We start from the raw sequence: 18,761 nt of genomic DNA, 5'->3' as shown, positions 1-18,761 counted from the left end.
CACGGGTTTTCTGATTAATTAGATTAACGTACATTGTTCAGGTGGGCCTGCTATACCAAAATACCATAGGTTTAATTTTTTTTGTTAAGCAAAATGTGATATTTTATATGAATATTTTAAGAAAATGAGAAAATCCGCGAAAATATGCAATATTTGCCTTAGACATACTTTTTAGATTTTCTTAAATACTTTTCTAAATTATCAGATTTTTCAGTTAATATTCTAAAGACATTATTTCAAACCTAGAGCCTGTTCAGGCTAAGTCTGGAAGCAATAGTTGTGAAAATTCATTGTAAAAAACGCGGTTTTTACAATTTACTTTTTATTTAATATGTTAAAGTCTATACAAGCTGACAATAATCTTCTCATAAAAAGTTTTGAAACAAAAAGAAAAAATAATTTGTTTAAAAGAATGTCACAGTTTGGTGTGCGATTGAGTTTAAGAACATTCTTTGTATTAACAAAAACACATTTTGCCTCCGACCCTCAAATGACATCAAATGTTTAAAGCATATCATTAAAATCGTACACTAAAATATGTAAAACGGTTCTGGTCGCCTTTCCCCCCCCCCCCCCCCCCCCCCACCTATGCCCCCAAGAATTCAATATCTAATCTAATCTAATTTAAAAATTTATTTTTCTGTAGAAAATATGATAGATTGAGCTTAAAAATTAGACATCTATATTAATTCTATTCATTCTCAATCGAAGGAGAGCAGCCATAGCAGGGCTGTTTTCAGGTTGGTCTCCTGGCAGTTTACTGTGGTGTTATTTAAAACTGAACTGATGTGATACATTGAGTGACTGGGTTTGGAGAAGACGGAGGAACAGGGTTGGGTTTGCCCCATTAACATGTTAAAAATTTGGTTCCAGATTTAAGACAGAAGGCAGAAAACAGAAACAGAGGCAACAAAAACTATTGCATTCCTAATTTTTTAGCACTGCCAAAAAAATTAGCAAGAAATTAAGGTTCACCAATTAACAAAACCTTTTTCCAAAAAAACAGCAAGTTGTGAACAAATTTTGCTAAAAAAAATTTTTGATGCAAAGGGTATGGCTCAAACGTTGGGGCAGTGTTAAAGAAAAATCAGAAATGGTTAATAACTTTTTTATTTTTTAAGCTATGGGACTAAAACAATATATTTTAAAAGGCCTTGAAAAATTAATATAATATGTGTCATATGTTAATATTTGTTAAATCTAAAAAAAACTATTTTTGAAAAAATTTTCGACATACATTTTTAACTTTTTAAAAATCCTCCCTTACCATTAAAGTTAGAGGTCTAATTTTTTTATAATAAGCAGGTCCTGAAAAGTTGGACTAGAGACATGTACATTTTTTTCATTTTTGCAGATACCATATATTTTTATTGTAAATTACGTTTTTCTTAAAGTGAGAACCAGAAAAATCTGGATTAAGAAGACGACTTTTAGTTATAGTCTAAAGAGCATGAGACACAGCAATTGTGCAGTGTAAACATACCCATTAAACTTAGATAGAGATTTTAAAAGTGTCCACAGTATTTGCTTTTTAACAACATCAAATACACATACAAGTACAAGGAGATATAATCTTCATCCTTTTCCATTGTTTTCTGGTTCTCACTGTATTAACTATAATATTTGCAGGTACAAAGATGGGTTGTGTGTTGAGGAAAATGTTGTTTACATTGACTGTTCATATAAATCAGATTGTTTACAAGGCCCAGGAAAGGTAATAAACAAGTATAAAAAGAGACATCGTTTTAGAATCCTTTTTTATTAACATTTCATATTTTTTTAACTTTGTAATGAGAATGTTCTTTTTTAATTGTTTTGGTCAATTTCTTTGTAAAAGTAAAACTATTACATAAAATAATAAAAGCAAACTTATAGTTAATTCAAGTCAGCTGTTTATCAAATATCTCACATTAGTGTTTTTAATCATTCGAGGTCCTTTTAACGGTTGAAATTCACCCCTAAACTATTGCCATCCCTAGTATACAGTATACATGCGTACAGGGTGTTTTTAACAATATTTTATGCCGGACCCTCAATCTTTATCTATACTTGGCTTTCTGTCTGTCTGTTTGTTTGTATCCAATAAACGTAAAAAAGGAACAATTTTTTTGTAGCAACACATGACCTCAGGAAGGTTTAAGGATGGTCTGAAAATCAAAAATCGTTTTTTTTTTATTTAGGAAAAAAAATCGCTAAATCCGCGTCATTTAAAAAAAATTAAAATGCCGAAAGTAGAGCTACAATCAAAGGTTAAAATTGAAGATGGGTGCGAAGCACTGTGGAAGCCTAGTTTTAAAATATTAGATTGGACAACGAAAATTGGTTCAAAATATAGGGTCTGGCATCAACTCATGTTTTTAGAGACAACCTGTATGATTCCTTGAAAAAGGAATAAAAGTAAATTCATCTTCATTTTCCTAGAAAACTAGTTTAAAGTTAATTTGATACAAAGGAGCAAAGTTAAGAAGGGGAGGAAAGAAGAAAATCAAATGAATAATTGAATAAGCAAGCAAAGATGTTTACCACATTTTCCCTCTTTTTCACAAATCCCTCTCACTTTCATTGATATTTACAGTTAGGGCCTATGATATTTCAAGTGAGGACCTTTGATATTTCAAGTTAGGACCTTTGATATTTCAAGTTAGGGCCTTTGATATTTCAAGTTAGGATCTTTTATATTTCAAGTTAGGACCTTTGATATTTCCAGTGAGGACCTTTGATATTTCCAGTTAGGGCCTATGATATTTCAAGTGAGGACCTTTGATATTTCAAGTTAGGGCCTTTGATATTTCAAGTTAGGATCTTTTATATTTCAAGTTAGGACCTTTGATATTTCCAGTTAGGACCTTTGATATTTCCAGTTAGGGCCTTTGATATTTCAAGTTAGGATCTTTTATATTTCAAGTTAGGATCTTTTATATTTCAAGTTAGGACCTTTGATATTTCAAGTTAGGACCTTTGATATTTCAAAATATTAAATTAAAGTGAATCGATGTTTTTTTTTAAATATGTTTCCAAAATTCCAGTTTCTATTGCATTTTTTGTCGGTCTGAGGAAAAAATATTTTCGCAGAAAAACAGAAAAGGAAAAGGATTTCAAACGAATCATAATTTAATATAACGTTAGTTTGTCCTCAAACACTCCCTATAATATAAAGTCTCTGAACTTCCCTGTACAATAGTTTTGACTAATTAATAATAGTTCAGATAATGCCTTCTATGTAATTTACAAGAGTATATATAGATATCAAATTCAAGAAAGTAGTGTTTAACGACTAATAAAACTTTCGAAATACAAAGAATATAAAATAAATATCATGATCACTCCATTCAGTTACTTTATGAATTGAAATTAAATTCATAAATAAGTTAATTGGATTTTTCAATAATGTAAATAGTTGAATTTTAAATATTTGATTTATGCGTACTAAAAAAATTCAATTAAGATTGAATAAAGTATAAATTAAAAAAATGAATATGAAAATTAACAAGTGCTGAATAAAAAATTAACAATAACATTTAATGAGTTTAAATTGATAGGGTGAATGAATAGAATAAAATGAATAAATCTTTATAAAATAAATGAATGAATGATTCATATGAATTTAGAATGAATAATGGAAATGGATTTATTCTGAATGGATAAAAAATGGAAATAAGTTTAGAAAGATCTAATGGATAAATAATGAAAATAAGTTTAGATAGAATGGAAAAATAATGAAAATGAAATTAGATTGATTGGATGAATAATGGAAATGAGTTTAGATTTATTGGATGAATAATGGAAATGACTTAAGATAGAATAAATGAATAATGGAAATGAGCTTAGAAAGAATGGATGAATAATAGAAATCAATTTAGATAAAATGAATGAACAATTGAAATAAGTAAGTTTAGATGGGATGAATGAAAAACGAAGAATAGTTTAGAATAAATGAATGAATAATGTAAATGTTTATGTAGATTGAATGGATGAATAGTGAAAATAAGTAAAGATAGGATGCATGAATAATATATAAAAATCAAAATTGAATGGATAACAAATGGAAATGAGTTTAGATAGAATGGATGAATAATGGAAATGAGTTTAGATAGAATGGATGAATAATGGAAATGAGTTTAGATAGAATGGATGAATAATGGAAATGAGTTTAGATAGAATGGATGAATAATGGAAATGAGTTTAGATAGAATGGATGAATAATGGAAATGAGTTTAGATAGAATGGATGAATAATGGAAATGAGTTTAGATAGAATGGATGAATAATGGAAATGAGTTTAGATAGAATGGATGAATAATGGAAATGAGTTTAGATAGAATGGATGAATAATGGAAATGAGTTTAGATAGAATGGATGAATAATGGAAATGAGTTTAGATAGAATGGATGAATAATGGAAATGAGTTTAGATAGAATGGATGAATAATGGAAATGAGTTTAGATAGAATGGATGAATAATGGAAATGAGTTTAGATAGAATGGATGAATAATGGAAATGAGTTTAGATAGAATGGATGAATAATGGAAATGAGTTTAGATAGAATGGATGAATAATGGAAATGAGTTTAGATAGAATGGATGAATAATGGAAATGAGTTTAGATAGAATGGATGAATAATGGAAATGAGTTTAGATAGAATGGATGAATAATGGAAATGAGTTTAGATAGAATGGATGAATAATGGAAATGAGTTTAGATAGAATGGATGAATAATGGAAATGAGTTTAGATAGAATGGATGAATAATGGAAATGAGTTTAGATAGAATGGATGAATAATGGAAATGAGTTTAGATAGAATGGATGAATAATGGAAATGAGTTTAGATAGAATGGATGAATAATGGAAATGAGTTTAGATAGAATGGATGAATAATGGNCACACTTGCTATCAGGTCAATTTGCTATCAGGCCTCACTTGCAATCAAAACGTTTGCTCTCCAGTCTCAACTGCTATCAATGCTCATCTGCTATCCAAAACTAGTTACTATCCAAATACGTTACTATCGAAATAATAGTTGTGTTTCTAAATAAGTTGCTATTAAAACCAGTTCTTAGTACTGGAGGCAACAAAACGAGCCGACTCCATGCCCACGCAAAGTTTGCCAGAGACTGGAGAATTCCAAATTTAGAGAAATTCTTCAATTTTTTTTGCGGATTTTTAAAAGAAAAAAAAGGGTTAAAGTAATGATTGAGAGCAAGTCGAAAATTTTATAGCAAATGATGATTGATAGCAAAATTGTTGATTGCAACTGAGTTGATAGCAAATGAGTTTGATAGCAAGTGAGTTGATAGCAAGTGAGGGGATAGCAAGTGAGGCTAACAGCAAGTGAGTTGATAGCAAGTGAGTTGATAGCAAATGATCGTGTTTCGTTTATAATCCCTTTAATATCCAGAGTTTACGTCTATAATCCCTTTAATATCCAGAGTTTACGTCTATAATCCCTTTAATATCCAGAGTTTGCATTATAGTCCCTTAAATATCCAGAGTTTACAAATATCCAGATTTTACGTCTATAACCCCTTTAATATCCAAAGTTCACGTCTATAATCCATTTAATATCCTGAGTATACGTCTATAATCCCTTTAATATCCAGAGTTTACGTCTATAATCCCATTAATATCCACAGTTTACGTCTATAATCCCTTTAATATCCAAAGTTTACGTCTATAATCCATTTAATATCCTGAGTATACGTCTATAATCCCTTTAATATCCAGGGTGATGTAAATGAGTATGGGATACCGCATGGTTATGGTTCAGTTCTCTTCTGTTCAGGGGATCAGCTGTGCGGAGAGTTCAAGTAAATATAAATGATGAGAATATTAATGAAATTTGAAACATGACAAGTGATGATAACATAAAAAAAACATTAGATTTCTTCTGAAAATATATTAAGCATTTTGAAAAAAGTAATACAACACAAACAAAGTTACTATTGCAATAAAATTGATTGTTTATATACTAATTTTGTACGAGACTAACCGTTCACAACGAAAACGAATTGAACCTTTGTCGCAAACTCTGATTTTCTAATAACTAAATCTAGATGTTTCAAAATATGTTTAATCAAATAATATATGTTTAAAATATCAAAGGAAAGACTCAATTCCTTTGTTGCCAATCACAAGATTTTTTCTTAGCATCTTAGTCATCTTTTTATCAAAAGTTGCTAACATGCACATTTCATATAATGCACGTTGTAATTTGTAACCCCTCCTAAAATCTAGAAGGGTTCCCTTTAAAATACTCTTCAATTGCACACCAATAAAACTTAATAAAATACTTAAAAAGAATCTATTTTTTTAAATTGTTATAGGTTTGGAATAAGAGAGGGGAAAGCTACTTTAAGAACGTCAACGCCAATACTAAGGTTTAAGAATTTAGAGGGAAAAAAAACGTGTTCCCCGAGTGAAAAAGATTAGTGCAAAAATGTCCGATCCAGGCCTTAATTCTCCTAATTTAAAGGGAGTGACTGGCCAGACATGGTAGTTGAGCTGAAAGTGCAGTATTTTAGAGAATTTGTTCAGGATACATTTGCGACCAATACAATACCACAATACAGGAGGATTTCAAAGATAAAAGTTTCTCTCATGCTAAACAATGTCAATTATACACCCTTAAAACGTCTTATGGGTCTCAAATAAATCCAAAAAAATTCTCTGCATTACTAGACTCGAAGCCCCAACTACCATATCTGACAACTCAAAAAGTTTTTTTGGGGTCTTTGAAGCTTATTTTCATGATTTTTATTTTCTATTTTCAAATGCATACAATAATGAAAATAACAAAAATATAAGGGGTGTGTCGTCTCCCTGATTGTTAATTACAATTGTTGCGAGTAATCAATTTCTTTTCACCAGTTGCCTGACTTCCTCTGAAGAGAGCAGACATATCTTATGCTGTCCCAGAATTGCAGCCTGGAGGAGCACTGTGTTTAGCATCTTGTATCCTATAAGAGAGCAAGGAATGTACATTGAATAAAACAAAACTTTATCTTTACCTTGGTATACCGTGATGGGTATACAAGCCATGCACAATGATACTGGTTTTTTACTCAACCAGCTGTGAGAACTGGACAGCTGTGAAAGATTCCTCTCAAGAGAGCTTCAGGGCTCACAACTTCCCATTTTGCATAAGGGGTGCAGTTATCAGTTTCTTTAATGCCCCTTAACTTGGAAAGAGTATAGTAAAGATGGAATACAGGAAGTAATCCCCTTACACCCTTCCTCCTACAAACCTCCTTATCTCTCTCCTACCTGCTCCACAACTCTCAAATGAACTATTTGGAAAGACCTTACAGTGTATAAACAAGATAAACAAAAGATAAAGAAAACATTGAACAGGAAAATTAGAAGGGGTGATAAGCTTTACACTAAATTTTTTGTCTGATAGCAAATGAAGACAAACACGAGATGAGAGACACAAGTAAAATATGTGCAAGTAATGCAAGGAGAGAGGAAAGGGTAGTGACTTTCTCACTCTTTAAACAACCTCCTGTAGAAAGGTAAACATTGAATATTTTCAGTTTCTCAGGAGTTATATTTACAGCACTAGCTAACATCAGGGAATACTATTAAAGGGAATCTTCACCAATTCAAAATTAAATTTAAACTTCTAAATTACAAATTTATTATTACAGCTAAACCTGTCCTATCCTCATAGTTGTTTTTGATACCCTGATTACTCAATATTATCGGAGACTGATCAGTAAAACCCCGGATTTATTGTGAATCTCGCGCATTTTCTCGATGATTTTCGTAGATTATACCAACAAATAAGCAAACCTCTCAATTTATGGAACATAACAAACTACTAAAGTGTAGGATCTGTATCAATGCAAAAAAAAAGGAGATAAAGAACGAAAATCAACTTTCCAGGTTATAGTTGACCTGCCTGCAGCTACAATGCATGACCTCGCTACCTGGAGACTAGAACGGGATCTAAAAAGATCCCAGGAATCAAATATCTGAAAATTAATATATTTTAAAATTAAAAAAGTTGACTCTATTGATAAAGCCCAGAAAAGTTATAATATAAAATACATGTTTAAAGGGACTGTATAAGCGTAATTTTATGTGACCCTCAAGGTAAAGATTTCAATGCCCGATGATTCACGACATTGCCCTTTAAAGTATCAAGTATGAGTTATAAATCAATGTTAATAACTTTAAAAACAGATTTTTTCAGTTGTGGGTTCTCTTTAATAGAGATTTGCGAATTTATTCTGCTGGAAACCTATATATAGTTGCACTTTATAAACAAGAAAACACTGACACCTGGAGATCCTTGAATTAGCATTTTATAAACAAGAAAACACAGACACCTGGAGATCCTTGAATTAGCACTTTATAAACAAGAAAACACAGACACCTGGAGATCCTTGAATTAGCACTTTATAAACAAGAAAACACTGACACCTGGAGATCCTTGAATTACACTTTATAAACAAGAAAACACTGACACCTGGAGATCCTTGAATATACTTTATAAACAAGAAAACACTGACACCTGGAGATCCTTGAATTAGCATGCTTTATAAACAAGAAAACACTGACACCTTTCTTTATGTTTCTCGATTAGAGGATTAAAGGATGTGAATCGGAAATGAAGTGTCACTTGAAAATACATCTACAGTTCCTTAATATCGTTTTGTTACATAAAGAAAAAGCATATTTTTTCTAAATCTTAATTAAAACTTTTTGTTATAAACGACCATACTCATGCATTTCATTTTTCTAATTTCTTTACAGTTTCTGAAGCAACAAATATGCCCAAGTCAATTTTGAAAGAAACCATAAATGAAAATAAACTGTTCTCAGAAACAAAAACATGGATACTGTTGCGAATCCTTTAATGTCTGGTGAAAATGCTGAATTTACATCTTGTATTTTGGCAATTGGTCTCTCTTATCCTCTGTATAATTTCGGGTAGTGTGTCTTATTATTTTAATATTTAGTATAAACATATGAAAGATATTTGATGGGTCTGCTAGATGCGTAGACAACTAATTGATATTGAAACTGCATTCCAGAGGTATAATCAGTTTTTAATAAGCTTAAATTTAAAAAATGTTTAATATTTTTATTGAATTACGCATTTGAGGATTTTTCAGTTTCATCCCATCAATTTAAATATTCAGTTAAAAGTTTAAAAGAAAATATTTTCTATGACATTATAGTCAATATCATTATCATTATCATTATCATTATCATTATCATTATCATTATCATTATCATTATCATTATCATTATCATTATCATTATCTTTATCATTATCATTATCATTGTCATTATCTGTATCATTATCATTATCATTATCATCAATAAATATATTTAGAGCTCATCAGCAACAGCTTGAATTGAAAACAAAACAAAATCAAGAAGATTTAGAAAAAAGAAAACTTAAAGGGACTGTTATTGAAATATTTCAAGTGATCTCCAATTTAAAACGATGGGATTACCTGAATCATAGCGGTAACCTTTATAACATTCTCTAATCTGTAGTGTTGAAGATATTGTTGTTTTTCTAACAAGCAAAGTGTTTAATTCTTACAGTTTCTTCCATTTCAGTCTTATGGATCCTTTAGGGTAGCGTGTAATCCCACGGTATAAATGGAGATTCCCTTGAAATTAATTCTACAGTCCCTTCAAAATAGAAAAGAATGAAGACTGGAGGAATGAAGAAAAGAGAAATCAGGAAGAGTCAGAAATATTGAAGCTGAAGGTAGACAAGGAAAAAATAAGAAACTTGCAAGATAAAGAAAAAGAAGAAAGAAGAAATAGTCAAAGGAAGGAAGAAGAAAATAAAATAGAAATAAAAGAACAAGAAGAAAAGAAGCGAATATTGGATGAAAAAGAGAAGATGAAACTAAAAGAAAATCTAGAAACATCACAAATATTGGCTAAAGGTAAAATATTAATAAAGAACTAAACAGATGCAATTACTAAAATGTCCAAACAAAAAATAAGAAAATATTGAAACAAAGCTACAAATTAAACTCAATTATGTAAATATTAAAAATTTACTTTCCCAAAATATGCATTTGACAATTAAGACAGGGTTTGAAATTAAATTTGGGATTAGATTAAATTTCCTCTGATCAGACGTGAGACTAGATTAAATTTCCTTTGATCAGACGTGAGACTAGATTAAATTTCCTCTTATCAGACGTGAGACTAGATTAAATTTCCTTTGATCAGACGTGAGACTAGATTAAATTTCCTCTGGTCAGGCGTGTGACTTGATTAAATTTCCTCTGGTCAGGCGTGTGACTTGATTAAATTTCCTCTGATCGGACGTGTGACTAGATTAAATTCCCTTTAATCAGACGTGTGACTAGATTAAATTCCCTTTAATCAGACGTGTGACTTGATTAAATTTCCTCTGGTCAGGCGTGTGACTTGATTAAATTTCCTCTGATCGGACGTGTGACTAGATTAAATTCCCTTTAATCAGACGTGTGACTAGATTAAATTCCCTTTGATCAGACGTGTGTGACTAAATTAAATTTCCTCTGGTCAGGCGTGAGTAAACTAGAATAAACCTCTGGTCAGACGTGTGACTAGATTAAATTGTTTTTTGAAGAGGCGTCAGTAGGTTAAATTTCCTCTGATCAGGCGTTTGAACAGATTAAATTTCCTGTGGTCGGGCCTGAGTAAATTAAATTTAATAAAATATTAATATGGCAGGAAAATCTCGTGACACTGCGAAGATTACACTTTGAGATTTTCCAGCTTAATTCTGTCAAAATCATTTATTTTAAGAAACTAAATTTCCACGTAGAAAATAAAAAATTGTTCACTATATTTCCGGGAGAAGATGTACGGGGGTTGGATGCAGAAGTATGATAATATTTTACAATGTGATGTATTTGGAATGAGGACTGCAAATATTTTTTGACAGGTTTGCATCATGTAATAGATTTATTATATAATTACAGGGGCATATTAAGGAGGATGTTAGGTATTTTTCCAAAGGTATTTTCCCAAGGGCGACTTTCCAAGTGGCAACTTCCCAAATGTGCGATTTACCAAGCGGAAACTTCCCAAAGGTTAATTTAGGCCCTCTGAGGCGCCGCAGGCTGGAATGTGGGGCAGAGCGCCACGTCTATGATGAGCTAGGGGCTGAGCGCTGTGACTAAAAAAGCTTCTGGGGACCAACTGCTGTGGCTAGGACAGATTTGGAAAGTTTCTGCTTAGAAACTACACGGTTGGAAAGTTGGCACTTGGGAAAACATCCTTGGGTGGGAAATAGGCGTTTGGTAAATATTCTTTGGGATATACCTAACATCTAAAGAAGGAAAGGGGGGGCTGTGAACTCCCGGCTTTTTTATTCCACGTTAAAAAATATTTACACAGGTGTTATCAGGGGAGATCAAAAGTTTACCCCCCCCCCCATCCCCTTCTTTACCATTTCTCTGCCCCTTTTTTGCATCAATTATTCAATGCTGTGAAGTTAAAATAGATTAATTGACGGGCAGTCAGGCAGTTTATTTCTATCCATAAAAACTTAATCAAGTTTGAGCAGTGCAATAAAAAATATCCATCTTTTTTTCTAAAAAAGTGAGATTTAAATAATAAATATTTTTGCAACCATCACTGTGAGCCAAGATGTGCACGCTCTCACGCAAAAATCTAGCAGTATTTAAACTTTAGCTAGAAACAAGTGCGTTGTAGTTTTAAAATGTAGATGCATAGGGCTTCAAAAAAGTATAAGCAACTTAATTTCTGAAGTGAAACCTAGGCCCAAGTCGTTGCCACGCTAATTTTTTAAGTAAAAATAAGTCAATATCTCTTTATCATTGATCAGAAAAAAAGGTTCAAAAGGTAACGTTGTGATTCAGACATGCCAATCAGCATATGGTCTACACTCTACACTCTAGTAGTCCTTTATACGCTCTAGTAGTCCTTTATTCACTCTAGTAGTCCTTTATACACTCCAGTAGTCCTTTATACACTCTAGTAGTGTATAAAGCTATAATACCTAATTGCAAATACTCAGATCTATCAAGTGGATTGCATGATCAACACCTCAAGCATTTACCGTCCTCCTGTGCAAATCCTTGCAAAATTCAGTGCGAACCTCAGCTTATAAAATCATCAAAGGCCAATCTAGAAACTTCAGCACATCCTAAAAGTGAGTCACATTTATTATAGATTTATAAATATAGAAGATTTGAGTAAACAGTATTCGAATTTAATTTTCAGAAAACAAGAAAACTTTTCTAAAATCTGAAAAAGCTGTCAATATTTTGATGGAGGATCAAACCAAATCTAAAAAATTCTTTAAGGTAATCAAATTGATTATCATTGTTTTTATTATTATCATTTTCATTTTCATGTCTTTATATAGGTTCCATTCTACATGAAGCCTGTAACTTCTAGAGCTGATCCTCGACATGTTCGTCAATCAGATTATTATCATTTTCATTTTCATTATTATCATCATCATTGTTATTATTGTATCATTAAAATATTTACCCGTTTTAGTTTGGAACTCAGATTTTAAATCGATCTTAGATTTTTCCAGATTTTTCTTTTTAATTGGGGCATTTTTAAAAATAATCCATTCCGACAAACTTTCTGGGCAACAGTTCCATTTTCGACTAGACCAAGATACATTCCCTGGTTTCATGTCAGTTGTCTTAACAATTTTGGGTTTGACCCGTTCAACCGTTTTACGTTTTTTTTATACAAGCAAACAATTATTTTTATTATTATCATAATTATTAAAATTATCATTATTATTATTTTTCAGGATTCTCTGTGTAGTGAATCAAAATCAAGGTGAGCAACAAAATTTAAAATTTGAGAAACGCCCAGAAAACATGGAATCCCAGGGTATCCTTGTTTACAAAAAGGTGTACTGCAGTTTGTGGGGAGAATATAAACAAAATCATTTATACAAAAACAATTTGATTAATTATCATATTTTCAAAACAAATTTTCATCGTTACAGTACAATTATGAGAGGCGAGTGTGAAAAAAGTGTATCAAATGTTTTGTCTGTTTGATTATTTTTATAAACTTTGATATGCATTATTGTACACAATCCACAAACAAACCAAAAAAAACAAGTTTTTTTACTTCTTTACTTTATTTAATTTCTTCTGTAATACCTCCTCCTCTGTATAACCTCCTTTCTAAAAAATCTTTAATATTATAAACCATTTCCTGTAAGTACAACCATTGTATTTAAGCTCAAGACGTGGTTCTGACCTCAATACATTTGCTGACTCGTGCAATTTACAACAAAAAGAAAAGAATCCTCAGCTTGCAGAAAATGTTCGGAATCAGATTAGGTAAAAAATAATGAAAAATAAATGTGCTTACATAATCAGCTTAAAAAAAACTTTTTTAAAATCATAATTGGAACTTGCATAAAAGAATATAAATATCTACAGAGGTCAACACTATGGACATCATCTAAAGAGTTGCCACAAACTCAAATGTTTAAAAATAAATAATAAAAAATAATTACAGAATTTACATAAATTATTGCTCCGGCATTCTTGTTTTATTGTAATCATATATATTTAGAGTCTGGTTACAATCGTTAAAAAAGTGGACTCCAAATCCGCTTCTGGTGAGTTATTTAGTTTTTATGCTAATTTGATAACAAGGTTGATGCAAGCTTTCATACAAAAATCGATGAGTTTTTTCCTCAAACTCACATTTTTCTAATCCCTATATCTTTGCATCCAGATGCATCTATTTCAAATTTAAATTAGTTGATCAAACAGAATTCCTACTATGAAATATCTAAGGTCTACGCCATTAAGTTGCAAAGATATCAGTATTAGAAAATATGAGTTTGCGGAAAAGAATGGATTCCTTTCCTAAAATCTTCAAAAAAAAGTTTAGAGCATATATGCCTAGTTTACTGTTTGGAAAAATGTACATGTCTAGGGCTACAAACAAACAAAGTATGGGTAAGTAAGTCAGGTCAAATGTACATGTCTAGGGTTACAAACAAAGTATAGGTGAGTAAGTCAGGTCAAATGTACATGTCTAGGGTTACAAACAAAGTATAGGTGAGTAAGTCAGGTCAAATGTACATGTCCAGGGTTACAAACAAAGTATAGGTTAGTAAGTCAGGTCAAATGTACATTTCTAGGGTTACAAACAAAGTATAGGTGAGTAAGTCAGGTCAAATGTACATGTCTAGGGCTACAAACAAAGTATAGGTGAGTAAGATAGGTCAAATGTACATTAAATGTAAAAATTGTGTTCCTGTAAATGTTATTTATTAAAATATTTTGTAAAATATATATCTAATATATATCTATATATCAATGAATGACCCATCGCTCGAATCTAAATTGTACACTAATTATTCAAATGCTCGTAATATCAAACAAAATGTTCGTAATATCGAACAAAATGTTCGTAATTTTGAACAAAATGTTCGTAATTTTGTACAAAATGTCTTTAATATTGAACAAAATGTTCGTGATTTTGAACAAAAAGGTCGTAATTTTGAAATTCTATCTGTAAAATCTATTTTACGATCAACATGTTAGGGGCTATTTCTAATCGTTTGAATTCAGGTTAACATAAAGATTCGGTCTGGCCTGGTGAGATTGAGCCCTCAAAATGTTGTGGATACAAACTCAATGCGGATACTCAATTACAAATATCAGGTGGGGAAAATAGGGGGCAATATAAAACTGAGACCAAAATTTAGGGGAAAAATAAAAGAGGAAATTGAGTTTTTGCCACAAATCCCTATATTTTTGCAAACTTATGGTGTTAACCTTTGATATATTTGATCTCACAAATTTCATTGTCTGAAATATCAAAGATCTACGACATTGTGTTGCAGAGATATTGGGATTTAAAGGTTCAAAGTTCGTGGCAAAAACTGAGTTCCTTTGCTTTAGCTACAAAAATTAGGGTATTGCCTTAACCCTTGATCAAACATACCACTGTCCGTTGTGAATCAGACATACCACTATCCTGTGTGAATCAGACATACCACTATCCGCTGTGAATCAGACATACCACTATCCGGTGTGAAACAGACATACCATTATCCGGTGTGAATCAGACATACCACTATCCTTTGTGAAACAGACATACCACTATCCTTTTTGAATCAGACATACCACTATCTTTTGTGAATCAAACATACCACTATCCGCTGTGAATCAGACATACCACTATCCAGTGTGAAACAGACATACCACTATCCGCTGTGAAACAGACATACCATTATCCGTTGTAAATCAGACATACCACTATCCGTTGTGAATCAGACATACCACTATCCGTTGTGAATCAGTCATACCACTATCAACTGTGAATCAGACATACCACTATCCGTTGTGAATCAGACATACCACTATCCTTTGTGAAACAGACATACCACTATCCGCTGTGAATCAGACATACCCCTATCCGCTGTGAAACAGACATAACACTTTCCCTTTAATATCCAGAGTTTACGTCTGTAATCCCTTTAATATCCAGAGTTTACGTCTATAATCCCTTTAATATCCAGAGTTTACATCTATAATCCCTTTAATATCCAGAGTTTACGTCTATAAGGAGCACGATCATTTGCTATTAGCCTCACTTGCTATCCCCTCACTTGCTATCAGCCTCACTTGCTATCAACTCACTTGCTATCAACTCACTTGCTATCAACTCACTTGCTATCAACTCACTTGCTATCAACTCACTTGCTATCTACTCACTTGCTATCAGCCTCACTTGTTATCCCCTCACTTGCTATCAACTCACTTGCTATCAATTCACTTGCTATCTGTTTCACTTGCTATCTGTTTCACTTGCTCTCAGCCTCACTTGCACTCAGGCCTCACTTGCTCTCGCCACACTTGCTATCAGGTCAATTTGCTATCAGGCCTCACTTGCTATTAAAACGTTTGCTCTCCAGTCTCAACTGCTATCAATGCTCATCTGCTATCCAAAACTAGTTACTATCCAAATACGTTGCTATCAAAATAGTTGTTGTGTTTCTAAATAAGTTGCTATAAAACCAGTTCTTAGTTTATATTACGAGAGCCCGCGATTTAAAAAATTCGGGGAAATACGGCTCGGGTCTAAGCTGTCGTTGGACCTTATTTACGGCTTGAGCTTTCGGATTAAAGCTGCATCTAATTTTCCACAGAGTTGAATTTAAAAAACCGGTTTGATATTATATTCGGCAGGTTTTCATGGTAGAAATTGGCGCATTCCCAGTTTTTATTAGAACAAGGCGCAACATTGAGTCTTATTCTTCACTAAAACCAATCAAGGTCGGTTTATTTTCATTAGGCCTAACTCCTTAAGTCGAGCCGAAGATCTTGCAGCTGTCAATCACGTGATACAAGCTGTCGTTAGAGTTGGGTCTAAGATTGGGTCTTAAAGTCGGGTTTAAGGAATTACGACTCGAGCCGAAGCTTTTAAATCGCGGGCTCAGTAATTATCTATGGTTGTTCAAATAATATTAATTTATAAAATGAAAAAGGGAGTACATTAATAATACAATATATTATATTCAATTTAAATTTTCACTCAATAATCTTTCAAAAAACGAACAATGTTGTTCATATAAATACCCAAAGGCATGTTATCATATGATTCAACCATTTTCTTTAAGTCTGCTGTTGGTACCTTTACTGGAGGCAACAAAACGAGCCGACTCAATGCCTACGCAAAGTTTGCCAGAGATTGAAGAATTCCAAATTTTGAGAAATTTTTCCATTTTTTTGCGGATTTTTAGAAAAAACTGTTTCAAGTAATGATTGAGAGCAAGGCGAAAATTTGATAGCAAATGATGATTGATAGCAAAATTGTTGATTGCAACTGAGGATTGATAGCAAATTGGCCTGATAGCAAGTGTGTCGATAGCAGTTGAGGCCGGATAGCAAATGAGGCTTGATAGCAAATGAATGTGATAGCAACTGAGTTGATAGCAAATGAGTTTGATAGCAAGTGAGGGGATAGCAAGTGAGTTGATAGCAAGTGAGGCTGATAGCAAGTGAGTTGATAGCAAATGATCGTGCTCCAGTTTAGCTGCTTTGATGTTTTTATACCAAAAAAAAATACAGAAAAATAGACAGTTTTAATAAATAGGATTAAGGAACTCGAAAATCAGAGTTTTTTTTTACAAAAACTCAGTTCCTTTATAGCACAAAACGAAGGTTCAAATTGTATAAATTTGATGTTTCATGTTCTAAAATGAGTTTGTTATGGATTCCAGGGATTTTTTCTTTGAACACAAATTATAGAAAAAAATTTCATTGCAAGTCTGCAAACCTGGAAGAATTTTTCAAATGACTTTTTTGAGCCTATTAGAGGAAATGTATGTTAGTTAAACTGAGAATGAAGAATTGCGGAGACATTATTTAAGAATCATTTGAGACCTAAAACGTTTTTACGGTGCATATTTGTTCAGCAAGAGCGCAAATTAAATCTTTAGATTCTCATAGATTGTTCATTTTAAAATTCGAAAAAATAAAAAAAATAATATTTTTGAATTTAAAATGATATGTATAATCATAATCTTATCTTAAACTTGTAATGCTATTTTAATCTACACTAATTTAAACCCAATGTAATCTTTAAATGTTAATATAATAATATTTAGATCTTAAAAAGATTGTTTATTTTTGAGGGATAATTTTGAGAATCGGTTTTAAAAAATATATTTAATATTGACGACGAAAAATTTTACAGTAAACTAATCAGTTGTTTAGGGAACATGTTGAGAAATTAAAAATTAACTATTATAATCGGAAATAAGTAATCATACCCAGTTATTGATTTCTGTAGTATCTCATTGTAAACAAACATTTTCTGTGGATTTCCTGGAATTATTATTGAAAAGACGACATTTGAAGAATTTGAAGTAATCTGCAAACAAATTTATAAAGAATAATAAGTTCAATACAATAATGAAAAAGAAATAATTGATTCTAACATTGATTCATTGAGAAAACATTAATCGAGAAATATGTTTTTGTCGTCGTTATTTAATAATTTGAAAAAACGATTCTCAAAATGTATACAACCAAAAGGATGATTTTGTTTCTCGATTTTGCGCTCAAACTCAGCATAATTATTCATCATTAAAAAGTATTATTAGTCTCAAATGATTCCTAAAAACTTTCTCCACAGAACTACATTTTCAGTTCAACTACCAAACATTGCCGGTTACTCCCTTTAAAGCATCCATAATGTTATTTTTTTTTGTTAATTCTCTGAAACTAAATTAACGTCAATGTTCAGAGACTTAGTTGTAATTATTAAGGTATGAAAAATATTTTGTAGAATAAGCTTCTTGTTAAAAAATTATATTATTTTTTTTAATTGGTTTAACAACATTATTATCATGTTTTTTAATGTAAATTAAATTTTCGTGGATATATTTTTTTCTAATTAAAAAATAAAATTTTCTCAGCTTTATTGGATACATGATGCAAATCAGGAATTCAAGGCTTCCCGCCCATCTTTTATCAAAGATTTAAATAAAAAAATTTCTTGGATTTTTAAAATTTAATGAAAATTACAAATTTGTGTAGGAGGTTAATTTTTAAAATTTGATCATTCAAAAACCTTCCATAGGATCATGCGAGGTTCCACAACAAATTTTGCCAGATCGGTTAAGCCGTTTTGAAGTTTATTGGAAACAAACAAACAAACAAAGAGACACTTAAACAAGCAAATAAAACATATACATAGATTACTTTTTTTGAGAAAAAAAAGGCAATTGAGATGGGACCTAGTACTAAATTGGCAAATCCTTCAGTCAA

General features: G+C 31.6%; 1 protein-coding gene and 1 long non-coding RNA gene across 3 annotated transcripts; both read left to right on the top strand.

Annotated features, from left to right (window-relative positions):
• The first annotated feature begins 4,917 nt into the window (after positions 1-4,917).
• On the top strand, positions 4,918-6,952 carry LOC111715044 (uncharacterized). 2 transcript variants are annotated; one of them, XR_002768164.1, is made up of 3 exons: positions 4,918-5,804; positions 6,321-6,374; positions 6,865-6,952. It is a non-coding gene; the product is annotated as an uncharacterized LOC111715044 (long non-coding RNA). The 2 variants fall into 2 exon arrangements; XR_002768163.1 differs by lacking the exon at positions 6,865-6,952 and having other exon boundaries at positions 5,384-5,804; positions 6,321-6,392.
• Positions 6,953-9,369: 2,417 nt separating this feature from the next.
• Positions 9,370-15,626, top strand: LOC111715043 (uncharacterized). The gene is made up of 7 exons (XM_023490281.1): positions 9,370-9,911; positions 12,005-12,139; positions 12,211-12,293; positions 12,761-12,789; positions 13,203-13,304; positions 13,543-13,588; positions 14,553-15,626. Exons 1-7 carry the CDS (start codon positions 9,866-9,868, stop codon positions 14,763-14,765), a joined length of 654 nt encoding a protein of 217 aa, XP_023346049.1. The 5' UTR covers positions 9,370-9,865; the 3' UTR covers positions 14,766-15,626.
• The last annotated feature ends 3,135 nt before the right edge of the window (positions 15,627-18,761 follow it).

This window comes from Eurytemora carolleeae, unplaced genomic scaffold (assembly GCF_000591075.1).
Source record: "Eurytemora carolleeae unplaced genomic scaffold, Eaff_2.0 scaffold1701, whole genome shotgun sequence".
NCBI classification, from domain to species: domain Eukaryota; kingdom Metazoa; phylum Arthropoda; class Copepoda; order Calanoida; family Temoridae; genus Eurytemora; species Eurytemora carolleeae.
Note: the sequence above shows the minus strand (reverse complement) of the source record. Positions and strands in the feature narration are given on the sequence as shown.

What these genes read in the sequence shown, in the direction of transcription:
- LOC111715043 (XM_023490281.1), top strand. Translation starts at nt 9,866, where the DNA reads ATGAAACTAAAAGAAAATCTAGAAACATCACAAATATTGGCTAAAG. An exon ending in ATCACAAATATTGGCTAAAG is followed by an intron (nt 9,912 to 12,004) that starts GTAAAATATTAA and finishes GCAAATACTCAG; the next exon opens with ATCTATCAAGTGGATTGCAT. An exon ending in AACTTCAGCACATCCTAAAA is followed by an intron (nt 12,140 to 12,210) that starts GTGAGTCACATT and finishes TTTAATTTTCAG; the next exon opens with AAAACAAGAAAACTTTTCTA.